Raw genomic sequence first — 16,312 nt, 5'->3', positions numbered from 1 at the left:
AGAGAGGCCCGGCTCTCATATAATTTTTTTTTTACAATAATATTTAAATGATATGATATTAAAACATAAAAAGCTAATAAAAATTATCTTATTTATTCACTTCAATTCACTTCGTTTTTCGACTAAATCAACTTTTATCCGGTTTAGTCAAAATATTTCAAAAATTTATTAGTTAATTTTAGAAATTATATCAGCCTGTTAAGTTGACAGTCGAATTATTTAAAAGTCGTAACAACACTAATAAAAATATGCTTTTATACTGTTTAAACATTAAATCGTCAGCTAGTATTGCAAATAATGATTTTATAAGTTTTATTCTTAAAAAAAATAATCACGCTAACGCAATCAGTCTTATGTTATCATTGACTGCAAGGCCAGCGCGAAGTGGGAAGGAAGTAGGATCCGTCCCCTGCCCCAATAAAATAATTACAACCGACAAACGTTGGTTTGTAAACTTTTGGTGTTAATTTACAAGCAGTGTTTTCAAGGAGGATTCTATATTTTGTATTTCTAATTAAAAAATTTTAGGCATTTTTTAAAATCAACAAGTTAAATGAATTTGAATTACTTCTAGATGTTATTGAGCTTGAAGACACAAAAGACAAAATTTGGTCGGCTAATTTGTTTTTATTATTAACAGCATTCGCAGGATATCCTCTTGCTAGCTTTTAGTTATAGTTCTAGATTTCATTCCTGCTTACACTGTTATTTATCTACATTAATGGAATGAAAAAAGCAAACCAAACAATCATGGCATTTATGTAACTATTGCAGATAATAAAATCAGTCTGAAATAGCAGGACCAGGGTTACCATAAAAATTAATTCCTAAGAAAAAAAGGATTATAGAGGATTTTAAAGGAGATTTTGCATCTAATTAAGACGATTTTTTTTGCAAAACTAAACAATTTTGAATAAAAATAAAGGATTTTTTTTTATTCTATAGGCTTAACGTCCATGTTTCTACACTTATGGGGTTTAGAAAAGGGGTCAATAAAGTCATTTTTTATGTTAAATAACATGGATTTGCTTAAGCAATTTTTTACCATTTGATGCACTTTTAGGCGTTAACCAGTTTTGCAGATATTTTGAACATTATACTACCACCAAGAAATAAAAAATAAAATAGAGGAGTTAAAAAGGATATTTAATCAAATTTTTAACTTTTCAGAGGATAATAGAAGATTTCAGAGGAAGTTTTTGATAAAGAGGATTCATACATCATCCAGGTCTTATTTTAAAAATCCGGTAAATTGTTTGGGTATAATATCCGTAAAAAATCCGGAATATATTTTCCTTTATTTTTTTTTAATTTTGTTTTAGCTGAGCTGTTTCTGATTTTTTTCAAACTTTTCATATTTTTTTTATGAGTTACGACTGAAAAAGCTTTAAAAACAAGTATATTACAAAAGTATATACCTAAACTTGTATGTATGGAAAATATTTTGGATATCCGGAAAAACTAAAAGTTGAAAAAAACATCCGGAATTCTGGAAATATCCGGAAAAAGATAATTCCTGAGGACTTTAGAGAAGCTGTGGCCATCCTAATTATAGGAGCTGTTCATACATTGTAACTTAAATTCAGTATGTATTCAAACTTTTTATATATTTGTGTGTATATGTATATATATATATATATATATATATACATATACACACAAATATATAAAAAATTTATATGTAAAAAATATATTCCCCCCACATACTTTGGTGAACATTTCATGTGAAAAAATTTTTGATTCAAATGTGAGCTAAGTTTCTAAAAACCAAATATCTTAAAAGACAATGATTTACTCTAGTTAACTACTTGCTATACACAACTGAACATACATTCAAGTCTGTACAGTAATTTTTTTTTTAAGTTAGCCCATCGTACGATTATAACTTAAGCCAGTAAAACTGGTTTTGTCAAGATTAAAATCAAATTTAATATCAATAAGTGTCAAATTTCGAAAAAAAATGAAAAAACTGCATAATCTAAAGTGAATTAGGTAGTAGACAAATTTGTTAAACTTTAAAGCTGTAATATTATGTAACAACCAACTCTCGTTATTAACTAGACATTAATATTCAAGATAATTTGTTGAAATAGATATATTAACAAATGCTAGTTTTTATTACATTTAATGTTATTTAATATTGATAAATAATTTATAAAATATATAATAACATCTTTTAAATTTTACACATCTATCGAAAGTTTTTTCACACCTAGAGATCGATTCGAAAATCGACACATTTAGATTTAAAAAGCACAATATTTAAATACAATAGAGTAATAAATAAACTTTTATAAATAAAATGAATTTGTCAGATATTTGTATATATATATTTATTTTGCGCGGTAGGCTCGAATCAATACGAATAAAAATGCCAATAACCTAAAACCTATACCCAAGGCTACCAGAAGACCAATATTACGATTGAAGTTGCTCTAAAATCATAAAAACAATATACTTTATGAAAATTTGCAGTGCAATAAAAACCTGTGAAAGAAAAAATGGTACACTTTTGCGGAAAGTATGAATATATAACTCCGCTCAAAGTGTAGAAGTCGTCATTTTTTTGTGATCACAAAAAAAAACTAAAAAAAAAACTTAATAAACTAATTGAGGTGGCACATACAAGTGAGTGAAAATGCAGACTAAGAAATGAGAGAAACCCAATAAATTATAAAGCGTTATTACTGTTACCAATGTTTTAAATCCTTTTCTTTTTAATTAAAAAAAAAATCAATACGAACCGCTGAGTAACCATTGGTAACAAGAACAGATTTTCCATCATGGTAGCACATTGTTTGGTTACCTGAACATCCGCCTGCAATTAAGCAAAAATATTAGTTAATTACGGAAATCTAAAACTAATACAAAATTAAAAATTTCTAATATTATTCTTTATAGAAATATATCAAATTTTATTTGCACACCTTGTGCAAACACCTTTGGCTTTCGTACTAATTTTAGCTTTCTTTAATAATATATTTGACACTAAATCTATGCTTTGTACTTTATTTCTATTAATGCTAATAAAAATCAAATTCAAAGCATATTACAGATATATTAAATATCAAGGATATTTATCTTTATAACTCTCTCTTGTTAAATCAAGATGCCTGTCAAAACATTGAACTTCTTAACATAGTTCCACAACAATTATTTTACAATTTTTGTTTTTTGCAGTTTAAAAATAAAAAATTTATCTCTTTTTTTAGAGTTTAAATCAATATTTTAAGGACACATCATTTCCAAAATAAAACTCTAATTAATACAACGAATGAAAATAAAATATTTTATGTTAACATAAAAAATATTTTACTATTATCTTTAAGTATTAATTTAGAATTCTCTTAACAGAAATAAAAAATTACATTATTTAATTTAGGTATATTTCATAGAAAAAAAAAACTGTATTCAGCAGCTTTGCTAAAGGAATGAGATCCAGTATTGATATCTTATGAACTGATCAATGCTCTCATTCAAATGTCATAAACTATTTTATAGTTATCTTATGAGTTACGTGCAAAGAATAGATAATTTTAATAACAGTTAAAAAGCCTAAGATGTTTATCATTAACAATTTAAGCTTCAAAAAACATTGATGACACAAATGATCCCAGTTTGCAAAAGCATACTTTTATAATTATTTATAGATACAGGTATACCTATTGCTCCATATTCATCCCACTGGATAATTTGAAGACACTCTGTTGCATATTTAAACCAGGAAAGCCATTTTAACCAAATAAAATATACAGGAATTGATCTATAAAAGAATATGCCTGTAAACACTATTTTTTTACAAACAAGCATGGTCTTAAAATAAATAAAATGAACTGTCATGATAATCAATAATAATAAGTAAAGTGAATTAACATAACAAACAATGCAAATAAGAAAAGTATTTGATATAATAAACAAATTTTATTTTGTGGTACCTATCTTTAAGAAAAAAGCCGCCAAACAACATGAAAGGCATAATCAAAGGTGGGCCAATACCAGTTGCAACTTGAATAGTAGGTGATACAGCAGAAACCAAATACCCTACACAGTGGATGAATCTTAACAATATCGATAATTAAACTTGCTTTTGTATAAAGTTCAACAATCAGCAATAAATCTTAAAAGCTAAAATTTGTTATATTTATCAATACTGTATTTTTTAAACTAAGCTATTTATTGACTTCTCTACAAAATCATAGTAATGCATAAAAGATAATTGATGATATCACACTGAAAAAGACATCTGCAAGAGCTTTAGTACATACAACTACTAAGTGTTTAGAGAAGTACTATCTAGATATGAAAGACTGTAGTAACAGCAAAGAAAAAAACAAACATTTTTTTCTACTGTTTTTATAAAACTGTCCGGACTTTAGTTGACATTTTAAATCAAAATTTTATTGGCACAATAGTGGCAATAAAAACCACCAAACCTAATTGTGTGTGTGGTGCTTGAACAGTAATTTTTAATTTCGAATTTTTTGCTTTTTTTTGGTAAAATTTTTGTTTAAAATTACTGCTTGAACCCAAATTTTTGTTGATGTATTTACTGTAGCCCCTGCAGACAGCTATCCATGTTTAATGCATACCTAAATTAGCATTATTTGATACTTGTATAAGTGTGTATATATATATATATATATATATATATATATATATATATATATATATATATATATATATATATATATTTATATATATTACACATGTTTGTGTGTGTATATATATATATTTATTTATGTATGTATGTATATATATACACATATATATATACATATATATATATATATACATATATATATATATATATATATATATAAATATATATATATATACATATATATAAATATATATACCTATATATACATATAATATATATTTATATATATATACATATATATATATACAAATATATATATATACATATATATATAATATATATATATATATATAAATATATATTACATATATAGTATATATATATATAAATATATATTACATATATAGTATATATATATATATATATATATATATATATATATATATATATATATATATATATATATATATATATATATATATATATATATATATATATATATAATGGTGAAACCCTAATATTGAATTTTTTAAAATTAAAAAAATACCAAATGATAGAGCACTCTGTGTTAAAAGCTCTAGAACAACAAGGGAAAGAAAAAAAGCTGCTGAGTCTAGACGAAGCCCTAAAAATAACAAAGTACCCTATTAAAAAACTCATAAACAACAAGGTATAAATATTTAAAAACTTTTTAAAATGTTCATACCAACCATGAAGTAATAGATAAGAGAATAAATTACTGGACCAATAAAATACCATGGAAACTACAAAACAAGAGAAATATCAATTAAGATAATAATGTTCCAAAAAACTACCTTTAACCTAACTACCTTTAACAGACAAAAAATAGGTTTATATAAAGTTGCTCAAGAATAGATGCACACATAATTTTATAAAAAAATGTTACACATATGAACAATTGAAGATACCAAATTTATACTTGTACAAACTTTTTTTGTGCAAATATTATTGTAACACTCACAAAATAATAACAACAACACATAAATGCTATTTAATTCAAACACAAACTAAAAACAGGTTACAATCGATAATGCATAACATTTAAAAGTAGCAACTTAAAAAAAACACAATAAAAATGCAAATGTGAAACTTGATTAGACCTATTTAACCAAATATTTAACAGATACTCCACACAAATTAATTTGATAATCAACCAAATGTTATATAACTCTTCTTTGAAGTGATTCTTATTATTTCTAAATTTGTTGTAGTAAAACTTTGTGAGCTTCCTATCATAGATAAGAAGCAGCTCACAAAATATTGACTGGGGAATAGAAAAAAATCTAACATACAAAAAATCTAATACAAAAGCGCTATCACACCCAACAGTTGAAACACTTATTAAAATATATTACAGTCCTAATTAAAAAAGAGCTATTTGGTAAACAAGCTAATTGTATCAAATTATTAATAGTTTCTTTCTGTACAACTTGCTCTGATTTAGCTAGCACCAACGATCAACTTTTAAAAATTACAAAAAAGATAAAAAAAGTCCAATGGAAATAACAAGAAAATACAAATAAAAAAAGATTTATATATTACTTATAGTTATTAAACCTAATATTATGAAATCTTCGACTTAAATATATTTCAAAGGTGACCATGCGTTCTAAATATATAAAATAACCTCAGCCAATGTTTTGCTAATAAAGTAAACATCAGTTCGATACATTCCAAGTTTGTGTTCTTTTAAGAAAACAGGAAGTTCTGCAGGAAACACCTAATAAAAACAAACCATCTTACAACATAGAATAAAATTTAAAAGTTAAAGAATAAAATTTTAATATTCTTAAGATCTTTAATTAAATGTGATATTAGTAAAAAATAAAAATAAAATGAATATGAATCTTTTTTAAATTTAAATAAATGAAGAAATTTATTTAACAAATGCATAATATAAATGCTTGTATATATTCTATATATTCATATTACTCAAAAGTTAATGTCTTAAATGTGTCAGCAATAAGATTAGTATGTATGAAATTTACTTACAAACAAAGAACCAGTTATTGAACCAAATGACATTGTGGTCACACTAAAGAAGATTGCTCCATTGATGTTCATGACTTTATCCTGTGATTCATTGTCTCCAACTCTTAGGTAAACTAGACCAGCAATAAGAGCCATTACCTGATTTAAAATAAACATTGATACCGTAAAAATTTTCATAAATATCAATTTACAAACTGAAATTTATGTAAATTGACAATATGTCAATTTGTAAATTGATATAATTTTTTTTTATATCAAATAATTAAAACCCACAAAACTTTGCATAATTCTAATGGTGCTAATGTAAGGCTCTCTTCGTGCAGACATCCAAGATCGCCATAATGTTGCCTCAAGTTGTTTTAAAAATCCAACTTTATAACTAATAGAAAAAAAAAGTGTTAATAAAAAAAATTATAACAAGCTACAAAAAAAAATTAATAAATAACTATACTCACTTTTGGGTTGAGTATTTTTGTTGCAACATAACTGGCTTAAAAACAAAATATAATAACAAATATGATAACAATAAAAAATGTTTATTCAAATATTAAAAAAAAAAAAGTTATAAGAGCGATGCACTAATATCAATGTATTTTCAATAGGTTTAAAATACCCAAAAATCAAAAAATTAAAATTAAATATAAGCAAAATTATATATTTCTATATATAATTTGACCAGTATTTTATTTTAAACACACACATATATTGGCCAAAGTATTTGATACTGCTTTACATTAATATATATAAAGTGATTGTAAATCTGAGATCAAAATCATTTTTATAAAACATTTGCTGCCCACTTTTTTAAAGTAATAAAACAATTTGAAAGAATTTATTTTTATATCACGCGGTGTCCTGTGTTCTTATTAATTGTTTTTGATGATTAAGGCTTTTGTTGTAATTAAATTCACCTTCTCAGACTACAAAGGAGCCCACCACTTTCAAAGAGACTATTCATTTTCTTTTCTTTTTCTTTTACAACTCTCTCAGGTCTAAATTCCAAAACACAAACATTCTTAAACAAGATTGCTGCATGGAGATTTAGTGTAGTACTTCCAGAGGCATCAGTTCAATTTTAAAATTGAACTCTTGATTATGAGCCAAGTGTTCTACCACTGGTCTACTACCGCATTTTTACTTCAAATATCTAACAAACTGATTATACTCTGATGCATCAACTAATTCTGTTTGTAAAACACTTGTTCTAATTTTACTTTATTGAGGTTGCTAATTTAATATAAGTTATGTAATATCAGAAAAAAAAATAAAGTTGTTTTTAGCAAATTTAATAAAAATTTATCATTATTAACTTTTATTAAATAATGATTTAAACTACTATTTTTATAATGCCCTGTTCTCCTCTTAGACATATTGCAGACGTTATACAACTAAGAAATATTAATAACTTCATTTAGTTTTTAAAAAGTTAATTACTTACAGATTCATATCCATTTAATGGAATCTTAAGGTCAGAAACAAAAGAGTCACATATCATCTAAAAATTGTAATAATCATTATCAATATCATCATCATCATCATCATCATCATCATCATCATCATCATCATCATCATCATCATCATCATCATCATCATCATCATCATCATCATCATCATCATCATCATCATCATCATCATCATCATCATCATCATCATCATCATCATCATCATCATCATCATCATCATCATCATCATTATCATCATTATCATCATGATCATCAACATCAATATAACTATAAACTTACTTCACACTTTGTTTTGCATTCCTCTTCTTTTCCAGGTATAATTGCCAGTGTATGAACGTAATGATCAGCTGGATTGTAATTTAAAGGACAAGGATAGTTTACTCTAACAAGAAAATTTCATTTGTCTAAATTTTAAAATTAATTTTAAAAACAACATAAAAATATTGATAAGAAGTATAGACCTTTCAAAAAATCCAAAAGCATCTTCACGTTTTCCTAAATACGCAGTACGACCTTCAGACATCAACAACAACCTAAAAAATTGTTACATTTTATTTCAAATTTTTAATCTTGACTTCCAAAACATATTTCATTTATTTTAACATTAAAATTTTAAAATAAATAAAAAAGTAAATCAATACATAACCACAGCTGTAACCATGTATTTTCAAGCATGGGAGAGTCACAATCTTATTATTCACAATGTACTATCAGTGCTTTATTTAATTATGATTCACTATGTGCCGAAAGCAGATTGTGAATCTGTTGTAGGCAAAAAAGAAAAAAGAGCACTGATAATATGTACATTCCATTATTAAAGATTAAACTATTTTTAGAACCTTTCAAAATTGATCAAAATATTTTTTAAAAACTTATCAATTAGCATATTAACAAATATGATTTATTGTTATTCATGGAGAATCCTGTGGTATAATTAGATTTATGAACTTTATTTATAGAATGATCAAATCCATCACATCAAAAGTTTGCAGCTAACTCCATCTTAACTGCAATCAAAGGTATGAACTTTTGAAATTATCAAACTGTTATTTTGCATAACACTAATCAGAAAATGAGAAATATTGCTAATTAAAAGTAACTTAAATTGAATATAAACAATATACAATATAAGCAAACTAAATTTAGCACTTTTCCTATAAAGAAAATCACAGAATTATTTCACTTAGCAGCTATTATGCATTAGATGTAATTAATAACTTTTTATTAGCTTATTACCATTTAGATTATAATCTTACTTTTCATTTGTTTTTGTAGTACTTATATAATATTAAGGTTTTAAAAATTGGTTTATAAAGTATCCTATTAGTATTATAAGTTGGAAATTTTGTGTGTTTAAATGTTTGTTGATTACTGGCACAAAATCCACTAAACTTATTTGGATTAAATCTAGTTCAACTGTTTTAATACAGTTAAATAACACAGAATTTAATTTTTTTTTTATAGATGTCTGTAGGAATTCATAGGTCCATGATAATTGATGTTTGTTAAAAAGGTTTATTTAAGTGCTGCATAAACAATTATACATCCTAAAGTATATTTTTTTGATTCAAAATTCATTTCATATTTTGTATATATATACATATATAAACATCATTATGATCAACATGATTATCATAACCATCATTACCATCATGATCATGATCATCATCATTATCATCCCATCATCATAATCATCATCATCATCATCATCATCATCATCATCATCATCATCATCATCATCATCATCATCATCATCATCATCATCATCATCATCATCATCATCATCATCAGGCTTTAGCTTTCCTCTTTTATGCTGTTTCTCTAATATAAACAATCTAGAGTATTTTCTTTTTTTAACTAAACCTCATTCATACAACATATAAGGCACTCTCTTTAAGTTTTCTTACTTCTACCACTACCACTTTCTCCTGAAACTTCTACCTTTCTACATGCTGACACCTAAATCACTTTATTCTTCTCTAACATTGTTTGATAAGACACTTTTTTCTAATCTCTCTAAGACTATGCCTCCTTTTCTTGTTGCGTGAGAGTCGCACCACACATTTATCTTATCATCTTCTATTTTAGCAAATACTACACCGCATAAATACTAAGATTTATATAAATATAAAAGGTTTTTATTTGCCAGCCTCTAAATAAATAGCAAAAATATATGTTTACACCCACAATATGTATGCAAAAAGCGCATCTTGGAAGCTTTTATTCCTTCTGGAATAAAAGCTTGGAAGCTTCTATTCCTTCTCTTCAATATTAAGTCAAGCCTTATTCTACTCTGCATTTTTTACCATCTTGAGCAGTTGCTTTATTAAACAGTAATCATTTTTTTCATCTTTTTTACAAGAATATCTCTCTTATAAACAAATGTCCTTTTATTATTCCAAGAAGCCAATGTGAAAAGGTCCCGCCTGATGTTAAGCTCTGTTATTCTAAGTTTACTAAATCTTGTTTCTTATCTCAGATGTTAGGATCTAAAGACTTTTGGTTAGTCTTCAATAGTGTCATTAACTAAAGTCTAACATTTAATCTCCAATTCATGAGTCTGACTTTTTACTTCTCCCCAGAATAAGACAGAGTTTTTTGCAAAACAATCTTACTCTAATTTAACTCTTGAATCTAATAGCCACACTCTTCCTGCCAGTTAAACAGATTACCCCATTGTTAAACATTAAAATCATTATGGCTTCCAATGCTAAAGTTAATTCTCAATTGAACACTTCTACAGTTTGTGATCCAGATAAGATTTCCATCAGAGTCTTATAAAAGTGTTCTCCAGAATTCTCTTCAATTTTTGCTGAACTTTTAAAAAGTGCTTAATATCTTTGCTACTGTAATGTTTCTTAACTACAATAACAAACTTCATGAAAATTTTACATCTAAAGTACCTCTATCAGCTAAGGACTCAACTTTATACTCTTGTCTTGACAAAAAATTTTCACTTTTTGATTGCATAGAACAAGCGCCGGTTTTTAATCTGATCTCTCTTCTGTAACAGCCTAAGGCTTGCAGTGGTTTGTGGATTTAAACATTTTAAGGCAACAAAACTCATTTGTTTACTGCAAAAAAATATTGCAATATTGTTACCATTCCTATATTGACGAATAGCAACCATCTTACACTCAGACAAAGTCTAAAAGCACATTGTGAATTAGTTTTGTAATTAGGATCTGCTTTATCTGCCAAGCTTGAACCACTCTCCCATTGTTGTAAGGTTGCATTTCTTTCTTTTTTCTACAAATACTATCATGGTCAATGTTTCAACAAGCTATCATCACTATTAGGATAAACAAAAACTCATTCTTACTTAGATTCTTTTTCAACAAATTGCATCCTTTTACTGGATCTGTCCCTTCATACAATAAAAACTTTTATCAATTCAGTTTTTTGTCCTTGCGCATCAAAAAAGCCTTTTAACTCTTCCCCGTCTTCATGTTTTTATTTTTAATACATCCTGCAACTTTTCAAGTCTTCAGTTAATCATTTACTTTTTCAAATCATAACTTAATAGTGGTTGCTTGCAATCTTGTTGAAAGTAAATTAGAGTTTAAAAATATATAAATATATGCCAGTATGTAATAAATAGTAAATATAAATATAAAATAATAATACAAAAAGTGTTATAAATTTTATTTTTTTAATTTTGCTGGAGCCAGGTGTGAAAATAGTCTATATAAAACTTTCTACATTTGTAGATGAGTATATATATATATATATATATATATAAATATATATATATATATATATATATATATATATTTATAGATAATATTTTGAAAGAATATATATAAGTATAATATATATATATATATATATATATATATATATATATATATATATATATATATATATATATATATTTATAGATAATATTTTGAAAGAATTTTGTTATATGATCTGGACAGAAAACAAAGTATACATTAATAATCTTGGGACATCCTTACCTGTTAAAAAACTAAGGGGGAGAATAAGTGATGAAGAATCAAAAAGATCAATCTTTGTTCTACTATTTTTAAAAAGAAAACCAGCCAATCTAAGTGTGCAGAACTATGTTTCTTGATACTCTTTGAATCAAAAGATCGACAGTTTTAAATTGGAAAATAAACAATTACCTGTTTTAAAAGAAACAACGAAGATTTAGATTCTTTTAAAACTAAAGATTCTAGTTCAAAGCCTTTTGAACAAGAACTTCAGGAGCTTAAAAATTTTTTAAAGTCATTGCCAGTAATGGAATCACACTAGTGTCATGCTTTTACACAGAAAAAGCATTTGTTGCCAAATGATTGAGTAAAGATCTCTTTAGGACTTTTATGTAAACGATTGGTGTAAAATGCGGAACGTGCATACTTTGTCTATTTGCAAGATTAATGAAGAAGTAGATGTACAAAATCTTGAATTATATTATTTCAAAAAAGACCAATGTGAGGTATGTGCTCTCTTTAAAGTTGGCAATAAGCCGCAAGAAGAATATTGATATCATCAAAGTAATAAAGACGAAGCTCAAGCAGAAAAAGATAAACAAAGTGTTGCTTTTACAGTTGATTTGCAGGCATTTTAATGGCATCCAATTTTTGCTAAAATAAATGGTGACATTTTAAATTGAGATTTACTGATGAATGGAAAATACCACCGCAACTTTCAGTTACTTTATGTTAAAGAGTAAAACATTTAGAGTTTAATAATTTTTGATAAGAGAAAACTTTTGATAGTTTAATTGGAGAAGCAATTAGAATAGAGCATTTAGTTTTGGAATTAAATTTTGTGGCAATTTTTTAAAGTTATAGAGGTAATATTAACTGGAAAAAGGTGTTTCTAATCCATATAAATAAAATGATATTTTATTAATATAGATTAGAAACACTTTTTTTCTAAATACAATATTGTTGTATTTAAATACATTACCTATAATTAGAAAAATAATTTTAAGTAGTCTAATATTATAAGTGAAAAACTGCCAAGCCCTTTATCAAAAATGTTCAAACGTTATAAAAACTTGTTATGTCACAAACATGTTAATTACTAAATAAATACAGAATTATCTAACACTTTCACTTTCTAACATGTTTATTTCATATTATAAAGAATGAAAAAAAACACCAACTGTATAAGAGCCATTTCCTGAAATTAATTGCTTTATTTTTAAAAATGATTTTTGTGTCTCCTGTAAAGTTACATATTATGGAGTTAGCAAGTTTATACTTAAAGCCAAAGATTATATAATATATAATATATAATATATATATATATATAGATATATAGATATATATATATATATATATATATATATATATATATATATATATATATATATATGTATATATATATATATATATATATATATATATATATATATATATATATATGTATATATATATATTATACTTAAAGCTTATAAAGATTATATAATATATAATATATATATATATATATATATATATATATATATATATATATATATATATATATATATATATATATATATATATGTATATATATATGTGTGTGTATATATATATATATATATTATACTTAAAGCTAAAGAAACAAGGTGAAACTGTAAACTTTTGATATCTTTGCGATTAGTTTTATATATACTTTTATTTAAGTTATAATTTTGAACATGCAACATTGTAAAATTTTGAACATGCAACATCGTAAAATTACAAATTTTTCAATAAATTTGTTATCTGCTGGTGCAGATAGCAAATTTATTGAAAATTTGCTATCTGCACCAGCAACATTACAATGTAGGAAAGTGATTAATGATTTATTGGAGGAGTCAAGGAACAATTTTATTCAGAGGTCAATAAAGAAATGGAAACTATATAATAATAATAATTTATAAAATCATTAGTTGACTTGCGTTAATCAAAGGTGTTCATTAAGTTATTAAGGTATTTTGAATAACAAAAAATATTTTAGCAGGTTAAAAATGTTTTAACAGTAATGCTCAAAAAAAGTGTATAAACAAAAATTATTTTGAAGCCTGTCTAATTAAACTACAGTAAACAAATGTAAAAAATAGTAAAACAAATGAAACCTTTTATCTGTGTATATACACTTCAATCAATATCTAACTGTTGGTTTATTTACCTGATCTCAGGAAAATGAATTATTTTTCTGATAATAATTTGGTAATTATTTTGTGCTTAGACTTTTAACAAATACAAGGACAAATATTGTTTGTTTTTAAGTTTGCCTTCGTAATTTTTTATTGCCTGAACTATAAAATATTCATAATTCGATTAACAAATAAAAATGTAAACAAACATTTTAACAAATAATTGAGAAGGTGTTTATTTGAGCAAGTTACCTATCAAATAGAAGAAACACTTCTGATGATGGTTGATGTATGGTAGCAATAACAGTTGTTCCTTCACTAGCAATTTTTTGCAAACAAATTATAACATTTTCTGCCATAAAAGAATCCAGTCCTGATGTTGGTTCATCAACAAAGAGAAGTTTAGGATCAGTAATTATCTGAAAATAAAATAATAAAATTTAAAAACAAATTTTTGATAAAAGTACTCAACATATATTAAAAAATCTATTTTCTTTAATAGTATTCATTTAAAGAGTATTATCACACAATAACCACAATAGAGTCAGTAATCATAATTTAGTTCACAGAGCAAAACCTTATGATTTAATATCTACAGTAATTGTGATACAATATCCATAGCAACAATATCAATGTAAAACAATAAACTTATAAAAATAAAAAAATAAAATTTATTTTCAATAAATATAAAAGATTATAAATTTTTTTTTCCACCAGTTTAAAAATAAACTCTCTAAACACCTAGCATAACTATTTGCTATTTTTTTAGATTTATGTGTTTTTTAGTTCCTGTTATTTGCAACATAAACTTTACTTCAGGTAGATAAAAAATGGAAAACTTTCAAATCTGTACGTACGAGCAACCATGACAGATTTGTATGAGACATAACACATAAACTTTTTCTTTTTCCTTTTCATAACCTTTATTCAAAATTTGAAGACCCTATATATATACATATATATATATATATATATATATATATATATATATATATATATATATATATATATATATATATATATACATATATATATATATATATATATATATATATATATATATATATATATATATACATATATATATATATATATATATATATATATATATATATATATATATATATATATATATATATATATATATATATATATACATATATATATATATATATATATATATATATATATATATATATATATTATATATATATATATATATATATATATATATATATATATATATATATTAAGACCTAATATATATATATTAAAGATCATCATTTAAAATACTTGAAAAAGATAATGGTACTACAATAGTAGTTGACCAGTCAAACATCTATATATATTATGTAGCTGCATAATCAAGCTTGATGTATGACTTATTAAACACACAGATGCTGTTTTCAAATGAGTGAGCCTAAGTATCAATTAAACTTTCAAATGGATAGATCTTTATCAGTTACCCTAGAAAAAAGAATGTTTTCTGTACAAGCAGAATAACTGTTATTTTGCAACACTGTTTCAACAATTTAAGTCTTTCTTTATTTAATTGAGATTTTCTGGGATAGCATTCAGCATAAAATATAAATTACTAGCAGTACTGGCCTGTTTAACTGCTAATTAGATTTTTAAAAGATCTAATCCATGCTTAATCCTTTTATCACATCATCACCTACATCAAAAAACTTTTCTAAAGGTATTTTTTAAGTTCACAATAGATAAATCTTTTTGATCAAAATTTAATGCAGTAATGATGTTACCTGTTTATGTAGAAGGACCTTTTGATTGTCCACCCTCCAATGCAGCAAAGTACTTTCTAAAAATTAATTCATTTGCAAGCAAGCAAACCAGCTACTGTACTGGTCTTCTAACACCTTTTTTTAACTTTCATTTAATTCCATTCTATTGACCAGTGTTGTTCACTGTACCATCACATAACTGTTGTTAAAATTTCCAATGAACCTATGTTATTGATGTTTGACAGGATTTCTTTAACAATATTACTTGCTTTACTAATTTCCGGAAAAGAAACAAACATAGTGCTCTTATTCAGTATTTCTATATATAAGTTTTACCTTGTTTGCCATCAAACCCAATACACCAATAACTACTTCGAATTCAATAGACTGTTTTTCAATTATTTTCTTTAAATATTTT

At 24.9% G+C, this 16,312-nt stretch overlaps 1 protein-coding gene across 4 annotated transcripts in view; it reads right to left on the bottom strand.

The window, feature by feature from the left end:
* Positions 1-2,068: 2,068 nt before the first annotated feature.
* LOC100208926 (protein white) overlaps positions 2,069-16,312 on the bottom strand; it is a 35,236-nt gene continuing 20,992 nt past the window's right edge. For 2 of the 4 annotated variants that reach the window (XM_065805555.1, XM_065805554.1), the window contains exons 7-20: positions 14,405-14,571; positions 8,538-8,609; positions 8,356-8,458; positions 8,052-8,108; positions 7,069-7,103; positions 6,887-6,992; positions 6,614-6,751; positions 6,249-6,341; positions 5,307-5,364; positions 5,148-5,225; positions 3,936-4,041; positions 3,663-3,763; positions 2,745-2,818; positions 2,069-2,435 (exon numbers count right to left, since the gene is read on the bottom strand). In XM_065805555.1, the coding sequence (XP_065661627.1) occupies positions 2,334-2,435; positions 2,745-2,818; positions 3,663-3,763; positions 3,936-4,041; positions 5,148-5,225; positions 5,307-5,364; positions 6,249-6,341; positions 6,614-6,751; positions 6,887-6,992; positions 7,069-7,103; positions 8,052-8,108; positions 8,356-8,458; positions 8,538-8,609; positions 14,405-14,571 (1,290 nt within the window). In that variant the 3' untranslated portion in view covers positions 2,069-2,333. Of the gene's footprint in view, positions 2,436-2,744; positions 2,819-3,662; positions 3,764-3,935; positions 4,126-5,147; positions 5,226-5,306; positions 5,365-6,248; positions 6,342-6,613; positions 6,752-6,886; positions 6,993-7,068; positions 7,104-8,051; positions 8,109-8,355; positions 8,459-8,537; positions 8,610-14,404; positions 14,572-16,312 lie in introns of all 4 variants that reach the window. The other 2 variants (XR_010640825.1, XR_010640824.1) reach the window with 2 other exon arrangements.

The sequence above is a fragment of the Hydra vulgaris genome, chromosome 09, assembly GCF_038396675.1.
Source record: "Hydra vulgaris chromosome 09, alternate assembly HydraT2T_AEP".
NCBI classification, from domain to species: Eukaryota; Metazoa; Cnidaria; class Hydrozoa; order Anthoathecata; family Hydridae; genus Hydra; species Hydra vulgaris.
Note: the sequence above shows the minus strand (reverse complement) of the source record. Positions and strands in the feature narration are given on the sequence as shown.